Here is a 20,641-nt window from a genome sequence, read left to right on the forward strand (position 1 = left end):
GATCTCATTTTCAAACGCCATTCCCATGCAAATAGCTATTGATTTTAAGGTGTGACAGGAATCTTATAGCTTTTATAGATGTTAGCATCCATGAACTTTAAATATTTGTTAATTATCTTGTTAACAGTAGTAGATTATATACTAAGCCTCACCACATTAGTTTTTTGGGCTGGAGGGCTCTGTTTCGCAACCGTTGTCTACATTTTGTGAATACATGCGTTGCTCCAACATGGAGTGTGGTTTTGAAGTTTGTTGCTGCTCTAAACATACTCTTATGAGTATCTTTTTCCTTTGGATATCTCTGAAGATTTCTCTCTTCTGTCTTTTGGCTCTACATCGTTTATAGAAGTCGCTGTTTAAATGTTTCTCTTTGGAAGGACTTTCCACACATTATATCCCTTCAGCTACACGTTTAACCATGGCGGCACTGCACTATCGAATGGTTGGGCATTCGCTGTGGACCAGTTTTATATGTGCTAAGATTTTGCCCATGACATTCCCGACAATACACCATTGTCTTGAGTATAGAAATCGTTTAAATAAAATGCGATTAATCCTGCGATACCTACCACATAGAAAAGTATGGTTATTTATGAATTCTCGTGCCACTGCGAATGTCGGTACGTAGGTCGCACTTCACAAAGATTGCAGGATAGAATTAAACAACATGTAACAGTGTGAAAGTAAATAATTTACCATGTCGCTCCTGTAAATCAAAAGTTCTACCACCAAAATGTGAATCAGCGATTGGCTAGCATTTACTAGTGAACCCGACTTGTGCAGACAACTACACGGATAGCATATTTGAAATTATTGCAAATGGTCGGTCGACCTTTTACCCTTTTAACATTTTCATTAAATAATTCAGAAGAAATATCTTCAATTACATTATATATATATTAATACTAAACTTCGAATTCAACCACTCATAGTAATTTGCGGTAGCATTATTAAGTTTAATTATTTGATTATAGTACGATATTAGATAAAAGTTATATTAAGCATTGAAAACATATAATTATTTCTATTTCAGCGTTATTATACAGGTTGTATTTTTTTAGTTTTATACTTTGTCCATTTATTAGAAGTTAAGCACATAGCTACACAATGGGCTATCTGTGCTCTGCCCACCACGGCTATGGAAACCCGTTGTAAGTCCGCAGACATACATACCGCTGTGCCCCTGGGGGCAGTTTCATACTTAGCAAATAGATTAGAGCATACAGAAAATGTAATGTTTTTTAACTTATAAGTTTTTGAAGAGGGTTTTCGTTGTACAAAACTTGAAAGATAGCTTTGATATACGGAAACATCTGTTAGCTGAGTTCTTGCACAGATCTTAAAATATAACGTTGATAAACGGAAACATCGGCACATGTAGGTATGTCGATCTTGAAAGTCGAGTTGTTCCAAACTTGAACATAGCGTTGATAACTGGACCAATTGTTGGTTGAGATGTTACAAAAGAAATATCTGCTGAAGCTTTTAGCCAGACACTAATCATAGCAGAGCCGTCTGGAAAATGATCTATCGTTTAGCATGGTAGGAATTTAGGTTATAAGTATATCATTCCCCTTAGGGGAATGAAATATAACCAGGGGCGGTCAGAAACTTCTGTTTCTCTTCACCCCACTAGATAATTAGAACTAAGTGGCCGGGGCTTTTAAGAATTAAACGCTTACATGAGTGAAGGTCTTAACAGATAATTTTCCTAGTGACAAGTTCACAAGCTCAGGTTGTGAACTCGTCACTAGGAAAATGATCTATAGGAAATAGTACAGCTTATAAAATGAATCAGATCAACGTAAGCCGGTAAAGAGATTACTGATTGGCATGTCCTTTAGCCAATCAGGAAATGTCACAGACCTACTGAAGGATTTGTAGATTGTATAGGAATTATTTTTGGTAGCAAAGGACAAGTTTATGTGTTTTGATAAAGATGGCTTCCAAAATATAGAGATGGTAGAAATGACAAACTTACCATCAGAAATTTTAAATTTAAAAACAGAAGTTAATATTTCTAATGAAGCCCTAATTCAAAAACATACTTTTTAGACTTTGTGGCTATTATAATTAAATATGAATGAAATGAACAAATTCAAATATTTTGGAGTGTTAAAAACTGGTCGTGAAATATGAGTTCTGAACTAATACAAGAAGGAGTGAAGATTTGAACAGAAGATGTAGCACATACAAACTTTGGAAGTTCTAATACAGGTTTATTTTTGGGCAGTATTGTTTCTCTTAGTTATTAAATTGTGAAACATTTTTTGTGATGAAGAGGTTTTGCAAATAAAAAAACATGATTTTTTATGAAATAAAAGAAATGTTTAAATACATAGCAGGAAAGGTTATATTACACTTTTATGATACCTGGAAGAGAGCTAGATGTTTTGGATGAGGTTTGATGGCTTTGAATGGTCTTCTGTTTTTAAATTTAAAATTAAAAGTAATTATATTTTAAACAAAATATATAAAGGATATTAATTTACCAACTGCAAAAATTGTTCTCAAAATATTTGTTTATTGGTTGAAAACAAGGCTTCTGTAAATATGAATCAAGTGTAAAAAGTTCAGTTAGTAATCGTAAAGAAAGGTGAATTCACATTAAGCTTTATTCTATTCATAACATAGTGTTCATTTGAATTCTTTAACTCATTCATATGCAAGTATTTTCTACTTACTTTCAAAATCAACAAAAACATCATACTTTGGGGTCTCATCTCGGGATAAAAGCTTGAGTAAATTCCCCATTCCTTCTCAGTCTTCTCTTCACTTATAAACAAGATAATGAAATTCAATATTGAAATTTATTTTCTGATAGATATTGTAAAGAACTACTAATCAGAAGCAAGCTAAGTATATATGATTTAAAAGTAATATATATATACATGAATAAAAATTAAAAACTATAATGATTAGATTGCACTCAATCTCCAATTTGATATTCTTACTCTTTAAAAGTATTTTTGAGAGTACATATATGTTGACTAACAGGCCCAGATGAACCAAAATACAAAGTAGCCAGTTTCCCATGAGGTCAAAAGGCCAACAGAAGTTAAGTTTTTTTTAATAGTCTTCTAAAATAATTGTTTAACTATTCTAAAGCATTAAATTTAGTAAGATGTTGTTTCAATGGATAAAATTTCAATGCAAATAAAAAATGATGGTTTGTGAAGAAAGGGGTGTACAAAACTGAAGTTGTATACAATCCCATTGTCATTTTAATCCACTACTGTATACCACTTCAGTCATATACACATTTAGTATTTTCCATAAAGTTTTAAAACTTCTTTAAAAAAATTTATCATTTTACTGAAACAAAAATGATGAATACAAGAAAAGATAAACAACTCCCAAACAAGTACTTAAATTTGGGGTGGGCTCTCAAGTTTTATTTCTTTCTCTTATCCTTTTAAACATACTATCTTTAATAAAAAGAAACTCATTCATAAGCCAATGGGTTTATTAATTTGGAATACACATATCCTTACAACCCTTGCACCATTTTACTTTGTAACAAAATATCTATAAAAAAAAAAGATTACATGAAAAAGTAAATAGCAATCTCCAAAGTGGGGTTCAAACCAAGGGGTAATTACTGAGAGCAGCAACATTCAACTTAACTTTTAGGATAATTACCTACTGACAATGCTTACCCTTAAGTAAGAAAATTGTTATGAGCATTTATAGCTGACACAAGCTTCCCCTACTGGTGATGTTCAGATATTAATGTTGTTAAAGATAATATAAGTTAGCTAATCACATGAGAAGTAACCACCAGGGTTTGATATTAACCCTTGTCCGACTGTCCGGAACACGTATCATGCACAGTCGGACAAGTGAAGTCCTTTAGTACTTATCTGATTGGAAATTTTATTGAAAATGTCAAAGAATATCCGTGTTTGCCAGTTTGTCATCTCTATTCCATTATTCGTCTCATCATGAATTCCGAGACTTAGTGTCCTAAAGCCCACCTCATGCTGGTGATGTAATTCCATTTCTAAGGCGGTAGTCGGGGAAACATTCAGTGTGCCGAAGTCTTCTTCCTAGATATGGGTATGTGCATACACAACTAATTAAGCTCCAAAGCCAACTAGCATGGACTAGTGAGCTGGTCAGCTAGTATTGAGAGCTTCGTTAGAATATATGTACAAGACATACAATTATCATTAGTTCAGGACTGATGAGAATGTTAAGCCAAGTAGTGTCTCTCCTTTCCACATACAGTTTTTGTCATCCCCCCCCCCAAAACAACCTAGTGTGTTATGAAATGCAGTCTCAAGTACCAGCAGAGGATGTTGCACATTTCAACTAAAGCTTGAAATTGATATAGCTAGTTAGAATATTAAGCATCAGCAGAGACAATGAACTGCTAGTTAGTAGTTCGTCTTTCTGATGCTTAATATTTGAGTGAATGTGCTAGCAATTAAACTGATGAAATATGACTGCATAGTTTACAGTTCTTTTGAAAAGGGCATTAAGGTTTCTAGTTCTTTTGTTCCCCACTTGTGTTTGGAGATGGCTCGAGGATGAGCAGGAGTTAGCAGATGAAATCTGATTAAATTGTTTGAAAAGCTTAATTAGGTGTATGGTTCTTTTGTTCCCTGTCTGTATTTGAGTGGTTGTACCAATTTGTGGTTGTCACTTGTGTCACACCCTGTTCAAAAACTTCAGACAAGTGACTGTGCCCTTTGGACAAGTAAGAAATGCTGTTCACTTGTCAGAAGGACAAGTACCCCAGTAAGCTTAATATCAAACCCTGAACCACAAAATAAAAACGAGTTAGTACACAAGATGTAGTGAGAACAAATTATTGTTGATTGTTGCTCGATATTGTTATTAATCATGAAGTGGTTTAATTTTGAAATATTATGTTTTTTTGGAAGATAACTTTTCTTAAATCGAAAGTGTATATCCAATAATACCTATCTCCCCTCACACTATAGCTATTACTCGATTGCTAGGGTTTTCTTCTTTTGCCCATCTAAGCATTGTTCTGATTTTTTCTTGCTTGCTTTAGTCTTTTGTACCCCACTTAATTGCCCTTGGCGGTATCTCTCTAGTGACACTCTCCACCTAAGTCAATGCACCCTCTATTCTGCACCTCATTCAGATAATATTATCATTTTTTCTCAACCAAGCATTCACAAAGCATTCTCAACAAAACATTCTGTACAATGACCATTGGAGTTCTTTGAGTGTTCTTCATGTTACTTAGTTGATTTTTGTATACGAAAAGAATTTTTGTTTGACAAGCTGTTATATGTATATACACAGCATAAATTTCTGGATTACTATTTCTGGCATGGAGGCAAATCAGGTCTCTCCTATCCCACCTCTGATATCTAGATTGGTTCAATAGTCAGAGGGGAGGTCACTCTCAGTTGAGGCTGTTCATGACCTTATTCATCACCAAATTCATCAACTCCGGAACATTGCAAGCTAGTATGATGATGTGATGGAAGTGAGCCCACTAAGAAAGATTTAAGGTTCGAAAACAAAGAGACCTGGACCATGTGTCCATTAACAGAGAATGTAAGAAATCACCAGAGAATTGTCGAATTGAAGCAGGACAATTTTCCCCTCAATAAGTCCAGGCCTTGAGGCATCCTTCTTTGAACTGCAAGAAATTTGAAGACAATGATGTGTAGGAAAGACTCCTCATCTATCCATAGACCCTGGAATTCCTGGCTGTTGAAATATACATCCCATCCCTGAAGTGAGGTATCAATGAAGAGATAGATCTCTGGATGAAGTGGTGGCAGAGGAACATCTATCATAGTATTGTTCTGATCTAGCCACCCCTTAAGATCGAAGATGTGGATTCTGAATAAGAAGACTGGATAATACAGTTCATGACCCATTGGTCACTTACAGACCATTGAAGAGATTTCAAGTGTGCTTATCCCAAAGGAATGAAGGATTTGAGTGACGCCCACATCCCCAAAAGAGAAAAAAAAACATCCATTAAGTGGGAGAAGTAGAAGTGAGTAAGAGTCAGACTGCCTGTTCCATAGCATGGAGCCAGGTGGGAGTCAGCTGAGCCTGGCTGAGATAAGTGTTGAAAAAAACACCCAAATGAATGCTATATTTTATTGGAGTGAGAATAGATATCTCTGCTCTGATAATAAAGTGTGCCTCAGTTGCATCTCTAGTAGAATCTGGGTGTGATGTTTCACCAACTGATGAGATAGTGCCAGCAGTAAACAGTTGTCCATGTAATGGTGTATGCATAAGCTTAAGGAATGGAAGAACTCTTCAGCAGAACACATATGGTGCTGATGCTACTCTGAAGGACAGAGCCCTGAACTGCATCACCTGACCCTTGTGCACAAAATGCAGATAGTGAGGGGACAACTCTGCTATGGGAACAAGCAGATAGGTGTTGGCAACATCAAACTTAGTCATCCAGTTTCTGGCAAAAAATGCCAATGTAGAGCGAAGAATGACTCCATCATGAACCTTGGAGGAACTAGGAATTGATTTAGACAAGAAAGATTGATAACCAGACACCAGTCTCCTATCTTCTTGGGCACAACAAACAGACAAGAATAAAAGCATGGAAGAGCTGGGATGACTCTCTCTGCTGCTCCCTTAACCAACAAATCTCTGATCGCCCTGGAAGAAAATTCTGAAATCACAAGCTATGCAAGAGACAGAAACACTACACGTTGGATGGATAAATGGTGGAGAAGATGTGAACTGAATGACCAATCCTGACACAAGGACTTGTAGTACCCATGGATCTGTGGTAAAGGTGTTCCACACATCCAGAAATTCTTGAAGCTTAGCCCCCTCAGACCCCAAAGGCATGTGGCAGTCTCGTGGATGTGGGCAGAATCTATTCTGGGTACCAATGGACCAAGGGACTGATGTCGGGAGTTAGGACACTTGAATAGGAGTAGAACTATGTCCCCCACCCCACCCATAGGAGCTGAGGAAAGTTGAGAAGCCAATTACGACAGGGATGAATGTAGATAAGCGACAAAAACCCTTGGTTCCAAAGACTTTGGAATGCCCACAAAAATCAACGGTCAGAGAAAGGGGGCCTCACATAACTCGCAGAGGGCAATGGCCAGTATACAAATGCCCTCCAACAATGCATCTCTACCCAACAACATAATAGCTAAGAGACTAGAGAAAGTGCACAAACTGACAATCAAACCAAGGTAGATGCTGATAATGGTCCCAACAAAAGTTGGAAGGATGATAAATATCTTAACATCATTGTTAGGGTCAGATGAATCCTAGAAAATCATGATCTACTCAGGTTGACCACAGACTCCATTTTGGAACCCCACATTTTCAGGAGCAGGATTATTCTTTGAGAGTCTAATAAGCATCCACTAGGCAGTGGTAGTCTAAACTATGTTGTTCTGACAAATATGGCAGACAAGGCATAGCTGTCCCTTCACATAACTGAGCAGTAAACCTCCTTGCATGAAACACAATATCAGAGGATAGAGGGAGAACCAAGTATTCACCCTCAGACCTTTCCACCATCAAGGAAGGCACAGACTCAAAAGCAACTGGGGAAAGACCCAAAACATCACACACCTGATTTACCAACTGAAGAAAAGGAGCCAGAGGTAGCTGATTCAAATTGGCCTCCTGAGAAGCTGGAAGAATAAGGAAGGTACTGGAAAAAACAAATCTACATTATCTCCAGAATGTCCAGGATTGCCCGCACATTAATCCTTTTTTTTCTGTAATGATACAAATTATTATCTCTTACATACACACAAACAAATTCAAATTTTCACATCCCAAGTGTATATAACTTTATACCCATGTTAAAACTCACATTTCACACTTTAGCCCATATATTAATGTTGTGAAGGTCCTTTTGGATGAAAGAAGCAGCTAAGTATTATAAGTATTACTTTCCAAGTAGTCATCCAGCTAATTAACACCACTAATGAATCACAAATACCATATAACAAACCACTTGATAGATCCCCTCCCCAAGTCATATTCTCTCAATCTGGAAAATGAACATTGTTTCTAATGGATCTCTTGTAACCAGGATTCCCCCCCGCAAAGGAGGTCCTATCAAAAATTAGCATTTTCCTATACTGAAAATATACTCTGATAGATACTTACATCCACTCATAAAATAGCTTTCCTAGACTAGTACTGACCTCTATTGGCACAACTTTTCCATGCATGCCACTAGCCTTCCACCTCCCACTTCTGCATATCCACATGCAAATGATCATGCTGCAGCTCTTCACAAATAGGAGCATGATGCCACTCCTATCCTAAACAGCACCCTCTCCACATCTGCACTCATTAATCACTTCACTGGTCAGAAGACATACACTATATACCAGAATTACATTTTCAGTGTAGGAAAATTCTAAGTTCCAATAAGATATTTTATCTCTTCTTACAAAATAGCTAGAATCCCACATTGAACTGATGGAGGGCCAATGAAAAATACGATCCCTTTTAAGGAAGTGCCAAAAGAGAGACCAGGAGGTGTAGAATCAAAAGAGAAAACATCACTCCTCAGCAGGAGACTGTACCACATCTGATCCAGATATACTCTTCCCTCTTTTATGGCAGCCTCATGAACATAAAAGGCAGAAACATGAAGGAATTCCAGAATATCTATGATCAATGAATGGGACTCCTGGGTGTCAAATGGCTGGGGTGCAACAAATTGTAGTGGTAGATTGACCTCAACCAACACCAGGCAGTATCTGGAATGGTACATTAGATCCACAATAGGTAGAGAAACACCTATCTTTTCACCTCGAAACTGGAATTTGTAGGGAAGACAAGCTTCTGTAACCAAATCTGTCCCCACTTGTACACATTTCCAATCCAACCAACACCAGATCCGCAAGAACCAACATCCAGCAGACAGTAGGAAGGTGGAAAGCCCCTGCGGGATGACATCTCCAGTCCAAAACCTGATGATAATGGGTATAGTCCTTCCAGTCCATAGTAGGAGGAGGATATCTGGCTGTACATAAGCAGGAAAACATGCTTCATCCAGCTACAACCAACACCAGATCTACTGAGAACCAACATCTAGCGAATGGTAGGAAGAGGGACTGCAAAGCTGGGGTGCATCTCCAATCCAAATCCTGGCAGCAATGGGCACTTGTCATCCAGTCCACGGTAGGAGGAGAGAAACCAACCAGCACACATGTGAGGACTTACCGAGCTGGACCATCTCCAACCAACACCAGATGCACCAGGAATGTACAGTAGGGAGGAGGAAAGTCTCAGCCTGAGGGGCAAACTGCAATGATAGATATATTATATATATATTTATGACATGGTAGAGGGCTTCAACCAAAACCAGGCAGCATCTGGAATTGTACATCAGGTCCACGGTAGGAAGTGCTGTACACTAGTGACACTTGCAGAATGCCACCTCCCTACTCTCAACTGAATAGTATGATTCATCACTCAGGAGGACAGGCCTCCATGGTTCACCACCCCAGCAGCTAAGAACTGATAAGTGGTAAGGACTCTCATACTCCATGAGAAGAAAGGAAAAAGAAAAAATGCATTGGAGAGTCCAGAGGACTGCATCACTGGAGACAGTGCAACAGGTGACCATGAAACCCTATTTTGAAAAACAGAGCTACTATGTCGACGGGATTAATCAAGCAAAATCATCTGGCATCTGGAATTGTACATCAGGTCTGCAGTAGGAAGGACTCAATGCCATAGAGCTGCAGAGATGAGCAGCAAACTCTGTCCACTTTACTCATGTTAGTCCGTGAGTGTACGGTGTGGGAAAAACATATTTAAGAAGAAAAGTACCACTAGAAAGAACTACTAGTAGTCCTACAGAATACCCCATCTCTACGGTGTGCATAATCCAAGCCTGTGATCAAATTATCTAGTTAAAATATAATAAAAAACAACAGAGACCACAACCAACACCTGGTAGAATCTGGAATTGTACATCAGGTCCATCGCAGGAGGGGCTACAATGTAATTGACAACTAATATGGTCACGGGATGGACTGTATGAATTTTCAAAAGAAAAGTTTACCTGGTCAGGCACCATTTGCCACAGAGTGGGATCCACAATACAAAACAAAAAAGGCTTCTGAAAAGTGAGAAAAATTTGGAAAAAAAGAAACCTAGCACAATACCAAAATGTGAAAATTGAAATAAATAAAAACAAAGTCACTAGTATATCTGAAAACATTTACAAACCTACAAACAAAAACTAGCACATCTGTACAGTACTACTGCCAATCAAGAAGTGGTTAAGGGGTGCAGATGTGAAGAGGGCACTGGTTACGACAAGAGTGGTGTCATGCTCCTATTGGTGGAGAACTGCTGCATGTTCATTTGCATGTGGATAAGCAGAAGCAGGAGGTGGAAGGCTAGTGACATGCATTGAAAATCTGTGCCAATAAAAGGCAGTACTAGTCAAGAAGAGCTATTTTGTGAGAAAAGGTAAGATATCATATAGTAAAACTTCAATAAACTGGATAGGCAAGAAACCTCTTTTATAAAATCATGCTGAAAAACTAATGAACTGATAACTTTCCTAATGACTTTCAGATTACTTCCAACTACAGATTCCAACACCTTTCCACCAACAGATGTCCAATAATATGAATTACACTGGCAATCTTACAATCAGGACTTCATATTAATTACTATACAGCATCAGGAGATTTTTAACAAACATTACAGCTCCCAATAATTCTTTGTTAAGCATCTTAAAGGTTTATAGGTAAACTTCATCATGGTAAAAAGCTTTATCCTTAAGGAGTTCCTCGATCTTTTCTACTTCTTCATAAACAGAAAGAAAATCCTTACCACCCTTAAATGAATTGGTCAGCTTCAGAATCTTTACCTTACTTCCTCAGTTTTAACACTGGTAAAAAAACTGTTAAACATTTTAATCACATTCCTTTAAAATATCTTAAAACACTAATCCAATATCTCTGACTCTCTTTGAAGTTAGCATAAACAAAATAATGCTTAGTCATACTTGATATTTTAAACCAAGAGACTCGCATACTCTCTCTCTGATAAGAAAACATTATTAAAGTTTTATGAATTTAAAGGTATCACAATTAAGTTAAATTTTAAAAATTTGTCTTTTTCTCAACCAAACCATAACAGAAACTTTAAAATCACTGGTTTCTGAATTTATTTTATTTTTCTCATTAGATATGTTTTGTAGTCATTATTAGAAAGTTTTATGTTAGTTGTATTTGAACATGAATTCTTGTATAAATAAATTTAGTTTAAGTCATAAAATGATCCAGAAATATTTTTCATTTAATAGCATAAAGACATCAAAAAAAAAAAAACTGTAATAAAAGTCTTTGAGTAACATATACGGGAACTGATTGTAAACAAGGCTCTTCTACACGTACATATAATTAAAACAAATTCTTTTGGTGCTGACAAATGATACAGCAGATATTTGTTGGTACAGTAAGTAAAACTTTATGAATTATTGAAAAATAGTCAAATTGCAACATCATTTTGGTTACAGTTTCTATATGCAGCAGTTCAATATCCTTTAGGAGACCAATGCTGAACAAAGTAGTAACTGATAGATTTAGAGGCACTGTGTTATTGTCTCCACCTCCACCCCCAAAAAATGTTAAGCTTGCTATTTTGTTGTACTTTGTTTTTAAAGGTATAGTTTTTGTACTTTATACTAATTATACAAATCTCAGTTTTTACATAACGTGACAACATATATCTAGCATAGGTAAAGTGGTTATCTGTTCTTATCCTAATCATTATAACTATTATGTAAAAATTTGACTTCTTGGTATTCCAATTACATAGTACCTGGTACATTATCATATCCAATATCAATTTATATAACTTGCAGTGTGTTTCAATGTTGGAGGTCCTCAAAAAGTTTGAGCACATACAATACCTCTGTAGTGAGCATCAAATTACAAGCAGGCAGAGGTGAAATTTTGTGAAATATTTTAAAGCAGAAAAGTAATAAGCAACCTTATGTAGACAAGTATAATTATTTTATTGTCTTTTCTCTGGGAGAAAATTACAGATATTCTAGCCTGAATCTTGGAAACAGATATTCTAATACTATACTTAGCACAGTTTGTCATAGTTCATAACAAAGGTGTCATGCACACCGTTCAGAATATCCATGACTAAACAGCCAGGTAAAAAAATCTGTATGGAGATAAACAATAGGCCTAGAAGGGGAAATCCCATGGTGTAAAGACAAATGACTGGTTGATAAACCAAGAGGCAGGAAGTGCAAATGGAATGGGCTAAAACGGAAGCAAGACATGCAGACAATTTAGATCTCCTCACAAAGAACCAGATAAATGCTAGGCATGAAGTTGGAGAGTGTGAAGGGTGGGATGAAGAACCAGTGACCGAAGTTGATGGAGGAGGGACAGAGTGAAAGGAAGATGTATGGAGAAGTTGTTTGAAGCTGAAGAGAAGAGGAAACCAATATTGTGCTGGCCAGTAAGGAGAAATCAAAAGGACCTGAAACAGAGTGGAATTGATGACCAAAATCACTCTGGAAAGAAGCAGGATAGGAGGGTAGGCATAAAGGTACTGATTAGTCCAGTCCTGACTGAGAGCATCCATTGCCAGGGCCTGTGGATGAGGAACCAGACACCAAAAAAGACATAACTTGGTGTTGAGGAAAGTGGCAAAAGCATCCAGACGAGGAATATCCCACTGATTGCAAAGCCACCAGAAAACCTGAGAATCAAGGGACCACTCCATTGGATAAATCTGATTGGGTAGAGAAAGACTATTTGCCACGAGGTTGAAAGCACCCAGAACATAACACCCTATGAGATATATCTGCAGTGTGTGAGCCCAATAAAGCAGTTCCAATGTTTGATCACAAAGCAAACAAGAAGGGTGCCTCCTTGGTGATTGATATAGGAGATAATGGTGGAATTGTCTGATGGATCATGATGAGCTTATTCTGTACAATCGGAAGAAAATGATCCAAAGCATGCTGTACCATCAGAAGCTCCAAGAGATGCAAATCCAGACAGAGGGGAGGAAGTAGTACCTCGTCGCAGAGTTGTCTTTGTTCAACCACCAACAGAGAGCATAAAGAATGGAAGGAAGTAGGGCAATTGGAGAGTCCAAAGAATCCCAAGTAAGATTCCACTGGTCATGCAATGTCCACTGCAAAGAATGCACATGTGCACAACCTGAGGGGATAAAGACTTTCATGGAAGCCCAAGTCCCCAAAAGTGATAGAACCTCATGTGCAGAAAAAGAGGGAGAGGAAAGGGCTTGGAGAACTGAAAGCTCCATCAAATGCAGACATTGTGGAGAAAGTTGGGCCTGACTGAGTAAGTGTTGAAAAACATACCCAAGTGGACAAGATATTGGGTAGGAATCAGGAGAGACTTCTCCATCTTGAGAATCCGACCCACACAAGCAGCTTCTGTCAAGAGCAGACAAGTGTGTTGAGAAGACACCAATTTGGAAGGAGCTAACAGAAGCCAGTCATCCACATAATGGTGGAAGCACAACCCTCAAACATATATAAGTCAGGTGAAGTCTTTGACCACCCGACAAAACACATAAAGTGCTAAAGCTAGCCTGAAGGGTAAAGCATCAAACTGAATCACAACCCCCATTGTGGACAAACTAAAGACAGCGTCTGGAATGAGGGGAAATGGGAAGATTTAAGTAAGCATCCAAGACATCCACAGACCCAGAGAAAAAGTCCACTGAAGGGTGAGAAAAGATTCTATGGTAATGCAGGAAAGATCCAGAGAATAGTTGAGGCAAGACAGATTGATCACAAGATGCCAGTCCCCAATTTTCTTTGGGATGACAAAAAGCCTGGAGTAAAGTCTGGGAGAAGAAAGACTGACAGGTTCTACAACATGCTGTGTGAGAGAAGAGTCTGAACAGCCTCAGAAAGATGCTGACTGGTTGCAAGATCCTGAAGTAATTGAAAGGATACTATAACTGGAGACAAAGGAGGTGGAGAGAAGAATTGGAGAAAAAGTCCATCTGACAAAACCCAGATCACCCACAGGTTAGGAGTGAACTCACACCACATGTGAACAAAATCAGACAATTGCGCCCCTACTGGGTCGGAAGCCACTGGATAGTCATTGGAACAGTTGGTGGTGATGAGTACGACAGTGAGCGAAATGACAAACTGATGGACCCCTCAAGTAAGTTAATGGATGGGAGGGCCAAAAACAGTAAACAGGAATAGAGGATGGTATGAAAAGGCTGAGACAAACAAGCAACCAAAGAAGAAATTATCACATAAATCAGCAAAATCAGGATGGGAAACAGGTATAAAGGATGGTACAAAAGCAGGCTGAGATAAACAAGCAACCAAAGAAGAAATTATCACATAAATCAGCAAAATCAGGATGGGAAACAGGTATAAAGGATGGTACAAAAGCAGGCTGAGATAAACAAGCAACCAAAGAAGAAATTATCATGTCAATCAGCACAAATTCAAAACGTCTGCACTAGCCAAGTACCTAATGGGAAGTGATTGGAGGTAGAATCGAATAGAGGGAGTAACGTGTGTCAGAAGAGTGTGTCACACTCCTACTAGTTGCATGATAATTTACATGCAAAGATGTAATGAACCACATTGATCGTGGGTTTGGTGAGAGTTTCAAGGCTAGTGACATGCAAAAATAATTTTGCATGTAGAAGGCAGGACTGAACAAGAAAAGCTATTATGTGAAATGAGGTCAGGTGTTGTATCGGAAATAAAGAAGCAATTGGGAAGTTTAAAGAATGAGAAAGCACCTGTGTGCCATTTGCTATTACTGTTTTCTAAATCCATGAATTGTGATCAGGTGCCAGAAGATTGAACAATGGCCAATGTTACTCCTTTGTTAAAGGGAGGTAATAAAAATTGTCCCAGTAATTACAGACCTGTTAGTCTTACATCACTGGTGGGAAATGTTTTTGAAAGTCTGATAAAAGATGTTTTACTAAGTCATTTAATAAACTTTAAAATTTCATTGGATAGTAAGCATGGTTTCACTAGGAGAAAACTCTTACCTTACTAATCTTTTGACAGATTTTAAAAGAGATATCTGCAATAAGAGTACAGGTGTAGATGTGGTGTAGCTGGATTTCCAGAAAGTGTGCATCAAGGTACCACATAAAAGGTTTGTTAAAAATGTTACTGTAGGTGTGGGAGATAGGTTAACTCATTGGATAGAAAAATTAATAGACAGAAGAAATAAAAGAGTTTTTATAAATGGAATTCAGTCAAACATGATTAATGTCATGATTGGGATACCAGGGCTCATTATTAGGACCTTTGCTCTTTATGATTTACACCAGTGGCAAAGATATAGGATTAATTAATATATTAGTTAAATTTACTGATGACATTAAAGTTCTGGGTGTTGCTGGCTGTGAGGTGGATGTTAATGCTTTAAACAAGGATTTGGATTATTTGGTGATTTGGGCAAATAAATGGCAAATGGCTTTTAATTATAATAAATGCAAGGTAATGCATGTAAGATATCACACTTTTAATTATGAGCATAATTTTGATTGCAATAACCTTAACAGTGTTATGGAAAAAAAAAACTCCTTATGTTCTGGTTTATCAGTCTCTTAAGCCATCCAAGCAATGTGCTGTTGCTAGTGACAGGGCAAATAGGATTTTTGCTTGTATCCACAGAAATAATGAATACAAGTTTAAAGATGCTATGATGTCATTGTATAAGTCATTGGTTAGGTCACATATGGAGTACCACGTTCAGGCTTGGGCTACTTGTCTTAGAAAGGACATTGAATTGTTGGAAAGGGTTCAGAAGAAAGCTACTAGGATGATACATGGGATGGAATGTTTGTCTTGCAAGGATAGATCTCTGTATTTGTTTTATCTTTAAAAAAAAAAAGAAGAGTTAAAGGGGATGTGACTGAGGTGTTGGAGACCTTTCAGGGAATTGATAGTGCCTTTAAATATATGGTGGATGCAGTTAATTTAAGAGTGTTTAACACTTAAATGATAAAGGCTAGCTTAGAAGCATTTTGTTTTTTTAAGGTTTAGTTTAATTTAGTAGATAGGACAACCTAGAAGGACCAACAGGTTATATATTATATGTCATGTTATTTTTTATTTAGATGATGGAAAAGATGCCTGTAACTTGGTATAGTTTGATTTTAAAAAAGCTTTGGATAATTAGACAAAATGCAAGAAGGAAGTTTGTAAGTTATTATTAACAAAGTTATTTGTGTATAATGCAATGATATGACAATAAATGTCATGTCATCATCACATGCAAACAGATGTCAGCATCTGAAGGAAGAAATAATGCTAAATTTGTTATTTCTCACTATAGTTACAGTTTTGGTCTTCTTATCAAAGAAATGATATTGAATAATAAAAACAGTTCAGAGAAGGTTTACTATATTCACTGACCAAAATATTTAACACTACAATTTAATTACAATTTCAACTTGATTACATGCCTGATATGATGTGGTATTGATTCCACTAGTGTCTGGAAGGTAATTGTTTTAATCTTTAACAATTCCTTAATCAAAATGATCTCCAAAATAGGTTCTAGGTAGAACTGACAGTAATGTATTATGTCTCCTGATAACTCATTCCTGTTAAACTCCTATATTCTTGATGAGGAAAAGGTCAGTGGACTGTGCAGGCCAGGGTACAGTTGGAAGTCTGTATCATGCTCATTGAACTGACTATGAACGATTTTATCTTTATGGCAGGTAGCATTACCATTCTTGTTGTAACCATCTCCATTTGGGCACTGTACAGTTCATCTGGTCAGTAAAGGTGTTCTAATACCCACAAGCAATGATATGACTATTTATAAGTCCCAGGGGCCTAGCCCTTGTCATACCCTAGCCCCCAACATTATACCACCTTGATAACCTTGTGCAATTGAGACTATGCAAGATAAGTCCATGACTTCACTGTGTTATTGCCACACACTAATTCTATTATCATTATCAGAACAATGTGAAGCATGATTCATCTGACAACATGACACATTTTCAATGGTCAACAGTCTAATCCTGATGATCTAGGCATCAGTGGAAAATTTTTATTATTGGCAAAACAAATGGTTTACATGGGGGGGAGGGATACACTTACCAAAGTTAACTTCCATGCAGTACTCTCCTACTCATTGTTCTGATTGAAGTGGACATTCCTGTACAATTATTAAAGCTATCTGTCAGTTAATAAAGAACTGAACATCTGTTAACCTAAACAATCCTTGATATTTGCCTTCTGTCCATTGTTGATAGCTCCCTTTCTTCTTTGACCTGACAACCATGTAGTATGGACCTCAGCAACAGTCTTTGATTTGTTAGTTATCTCGACCATCCTTGCAATGAAGCACCCACCAATTAAATCCCAGTAACAATACCTCACTCACAGCTTGAGAAATTTTTCATCTTTCCCATTATAGTGATAAATAATGTTCATAGAGTTTACCAACTGTATCTATAGATCCTTGGTGACCTTATTTCTCTAACATGTAAGTATTTTTTACATATTACCATGTTTAGTTTATATGAACACAAAGTGAAGACCAGTCTGTTCGATAAGTACAGATTTCTAATATTTGGGCCAGTGAACATAGGATAATCCCAGGAATGGAAAATTACCTTATAAGGATAGGTTAAGATCTCTAAACTTATTTTCTCTCCAAAAAAAGGGGGGTAAGAAATGACTTTACTGAAGTTCACAAGATTACCAGAGGGGGGGGGGACTTATTGGATAAAGGTCTCTGATTGTTTTGTGCTGTATTCTGAAGACAACAGGATGAAAACACACAAGTTCAAAATTTGGAAAGACAGGCTAGGCTACAGCTAAAAAGTAAGTTTAATTTTTCTAACAGAATGGAATGAGTTGTCAGCATTTTGCAAATGTTTAAAAGAAAAATAAATAATTTCCTGACAGAAAAAAAGAGAGTTTGTTTAAGTTTTTACTTTTTCTCAAGGGTGTCCACTCATCAGAACTCTTGTGGACCAAAATGTTGTCCGTAACTGCAATACTCAAACAGCTAAAGTTGATTAACAACATTCTGAAAACTACATTGCAAAGGAAAAATTTTAAAACAGTAAAACTACTTTGAAAAGCAAGCTCCATTCAAAAACAAATGACTAAAACAGCATTGGATCTGTCTCTTCTAGGTTTAGGAAAAATTAAAAATAGCATTAATTTTGTTTAAACAAAAATTAATATCAGATCAAAGCTAATATGAGTCACAGAAGTTAATGACTGACTAGGAACACCACAATATGTATGTTGAACCAGTTGAATGAAACACAGACATGTCTGTGAAATCAATGCAGTGAGTAAATACTTTAAACAGGTGACACCTAAAAAAATATATAACTAAGTGTAAAGAGCTTGCATCTCTACATGTACAGCTTAATGTATTTAACTGATAAAGTGGTACCATGAAAATGCTGTGGTAACATTCTAGAGTTCAGTTTATCATAAGAGTAAATGTGATTAGTTTAAGTTGTATTTTGTGGCAATTTATACTAATGAAGTTTTACATTAATTTAATTTTTTAATATCTTTCACAATGTGTAGCTATCTAAAGTTTTCAACTCATGCACCATTATTTGGATGGGCTGTCTTTTTGTAATTCAATCACACCTTAACTTATAACTACAGGTGTTTCTTAGTACACTGCTGCACCTATGTATTTAAAAAATGTGAATTAACATTTTCTTTTTTATATACAGTTTTTTGTAGTATCATGTTATTTTTGACCCTATTTATATTAATGTATTTTTATTCCTATTCTTTATTGTGTATGTTATTGTCTGGCATTAATTAAATAGTTTTGTGTTCCAAACACCTCAAGCTCAAAACTATTTCATTTTCAGTGTTTAGTGAATCACTTGCCACTTGAGTTAAAAATTACTTCTGAACCCAAATCACTGGCGATATACATGTTATTCCTATCAATCATTCCCATATATCTGATTTTTTTAAAATGAAGCTTATACTTGCATAAATCTATGAAGGACAATAGGAGAGACTGTTGTATTAATTTCATTAAGGTCATGGAAATGACAGATGAAGTACATAATATTAACTACAAATATTATATAGTTATATGTGAATATCATTATTAAATGGTCTAAACATAAATATCAAAGAACTGAATATAAATACTAAACCTAAACCTTCAAGTTCAATATAAGTGTAAAAAAATTAAGGTTTTTACCAATACAGGTCCTGTTTCGAAAAACACTACATTGAACAAGCTAATATAAAAAAAAAGAAGGTGAGTCACAATAATTCATCATTTGATACCCTTTTTCAGTTTTTGCAAATATTACTTAAGCAAATTTAAGTTAATTTTCCTCGCTTAAGTTGTTCTACGTAAGTTCCTCTGTACTTTAAGAATGGATTATAAATATAAATCAACATCAAGTTAATGTGGCTTATTTGCGAAGAGTACCAGGAAAATGCTAAAGAACTTTGAAACAAGTAACTCAGTAAGTTAGTTTTGTGGAAGAATTTTAGACGACACTGTCTAACTATTTATTGTATATTCTTAAACTATTAAACTTTTAAAGTTAAACATTTTCTATCACAGATAGTATCAGTATCATACTTCCGAGTTCTGTTAAAACCTAAAAGTTACTTAAAGTTAAACTACGAATTTTAGATAACTTTTTAATTTTTATGCTGGTTATTTGTTTCATTTTTTAAACTCAAAACTAATTCTGTAGGCTAAATCACGAAGAAAGCAAAGTCAATATCTCGCGATCCTGTATCGTCAACTTACCCTCACGTGCTATATCAGTATATGAATAACTTACAAAGATACACTCGTTGTTTCTAAAATCTAAGGCATTCACGTTTTTCTTCAATAGAACTTGAAGCAGAGAGCGTTCCTATCACACCCACCTTACTTCACTACAGCACCACATAATTTTGCGAATAGGGTGTAAAATATGTTTACTTCAATTTATAAACTGTTGTAAAAAAAGTTAGTAGATTTCTGTTACAAAAATGTCATGGATTGGTATAAATATTGAATTATTACTATGTGAATCTAACATATCTACATGAATCACCAAGAGCAAACAAACATTACATAGCGTCACGTTAGAGTGACACCGGAAGCACTGTGTCGAGATTAACTGAACAGTTTTCTTCGCAGTGCTTTCCGTTCGTACGGTATGCACGTGCGGCGCAGCGCGAATCATAGCATGAAAGAAAAGAGGCGTTTCCTAATTTTTTCTTCCTTGCTCAGCAGAAGATAACAAATAAAAATTAACACACAAAAACCACGATAGCAACAGTCACTCTCATACGACAAACTCAACGCATGAAGGCTATATCATATTACATGTTGTTCACTTTCATCGCAAATAAAATATTTCACAAAAGTTTCATTGTTTTTAATTTAGACCTCTTATCATGCGTCATTCTGCTTAGGGCAAACTCTTGAGTCATTTCTCTGGAATCTGCGCCGAACAGAGTGGTAGTTGATATCCTACTACGGCGTGGCTTTTTGTCTGCGTAAGATATTTTGGTTTTACTGTATTTTACAAGAGCACTTACTTTATACCAACAAAGGGAGCATCCGACGTTGAACTGAAAACCAAATACATAGCCCTCATAAAAATAACTACGCTTTGATGGGTGAAATATCATTCAATCTGAAATTATGTTCCA

General features: G+C 36.4%; 1 protein-coding gene across 1 annotated transcript in view; it reads right to left on the reverse strand.

Annotated features, from left to right (window-relative positions):
- Window positions 1-20,092, reverse strand: part of LOC106473314 (protein FAM49A-like) — a gene marked incomplete at its 3' end in the record, with an annotated part of 45,689 nt that extends 25,597 nt beyond the window's left edge. The window contains exons 1-2 of the mRNA XM_013933996.2: window positions 19,746-20,092; window positions 2,685-2,775 (exon numbers count right to left, since the gene is read on the reverse strand). Coding sequence (XP_013789450.2) covers window positions 2,685-2,754 — 70 coding nt within the window. The remainder of the gene's footprint in view (window positions 1-2,684; window positions 2,776-19,745) is intronic.
- Window positions 20,093-20,641: the final 549 nt, after the last annotated feature.

The sequence above is a fragment of the Limulus polyphemus genome, unplaced genomic scaffold, assembly GCF_000517525.1.
Source record: "Limulus polyphemus unplaced genomic scaffold, Limulus_polyphemus-2.1.2 Scaffold6066, whole genome shotgun sequence".
NCBI lineage: Eukaryota > Metazoa > Arthropoda > Merostomata > Xiphosura > Limulidae > Limulus > Limulus polyphemus.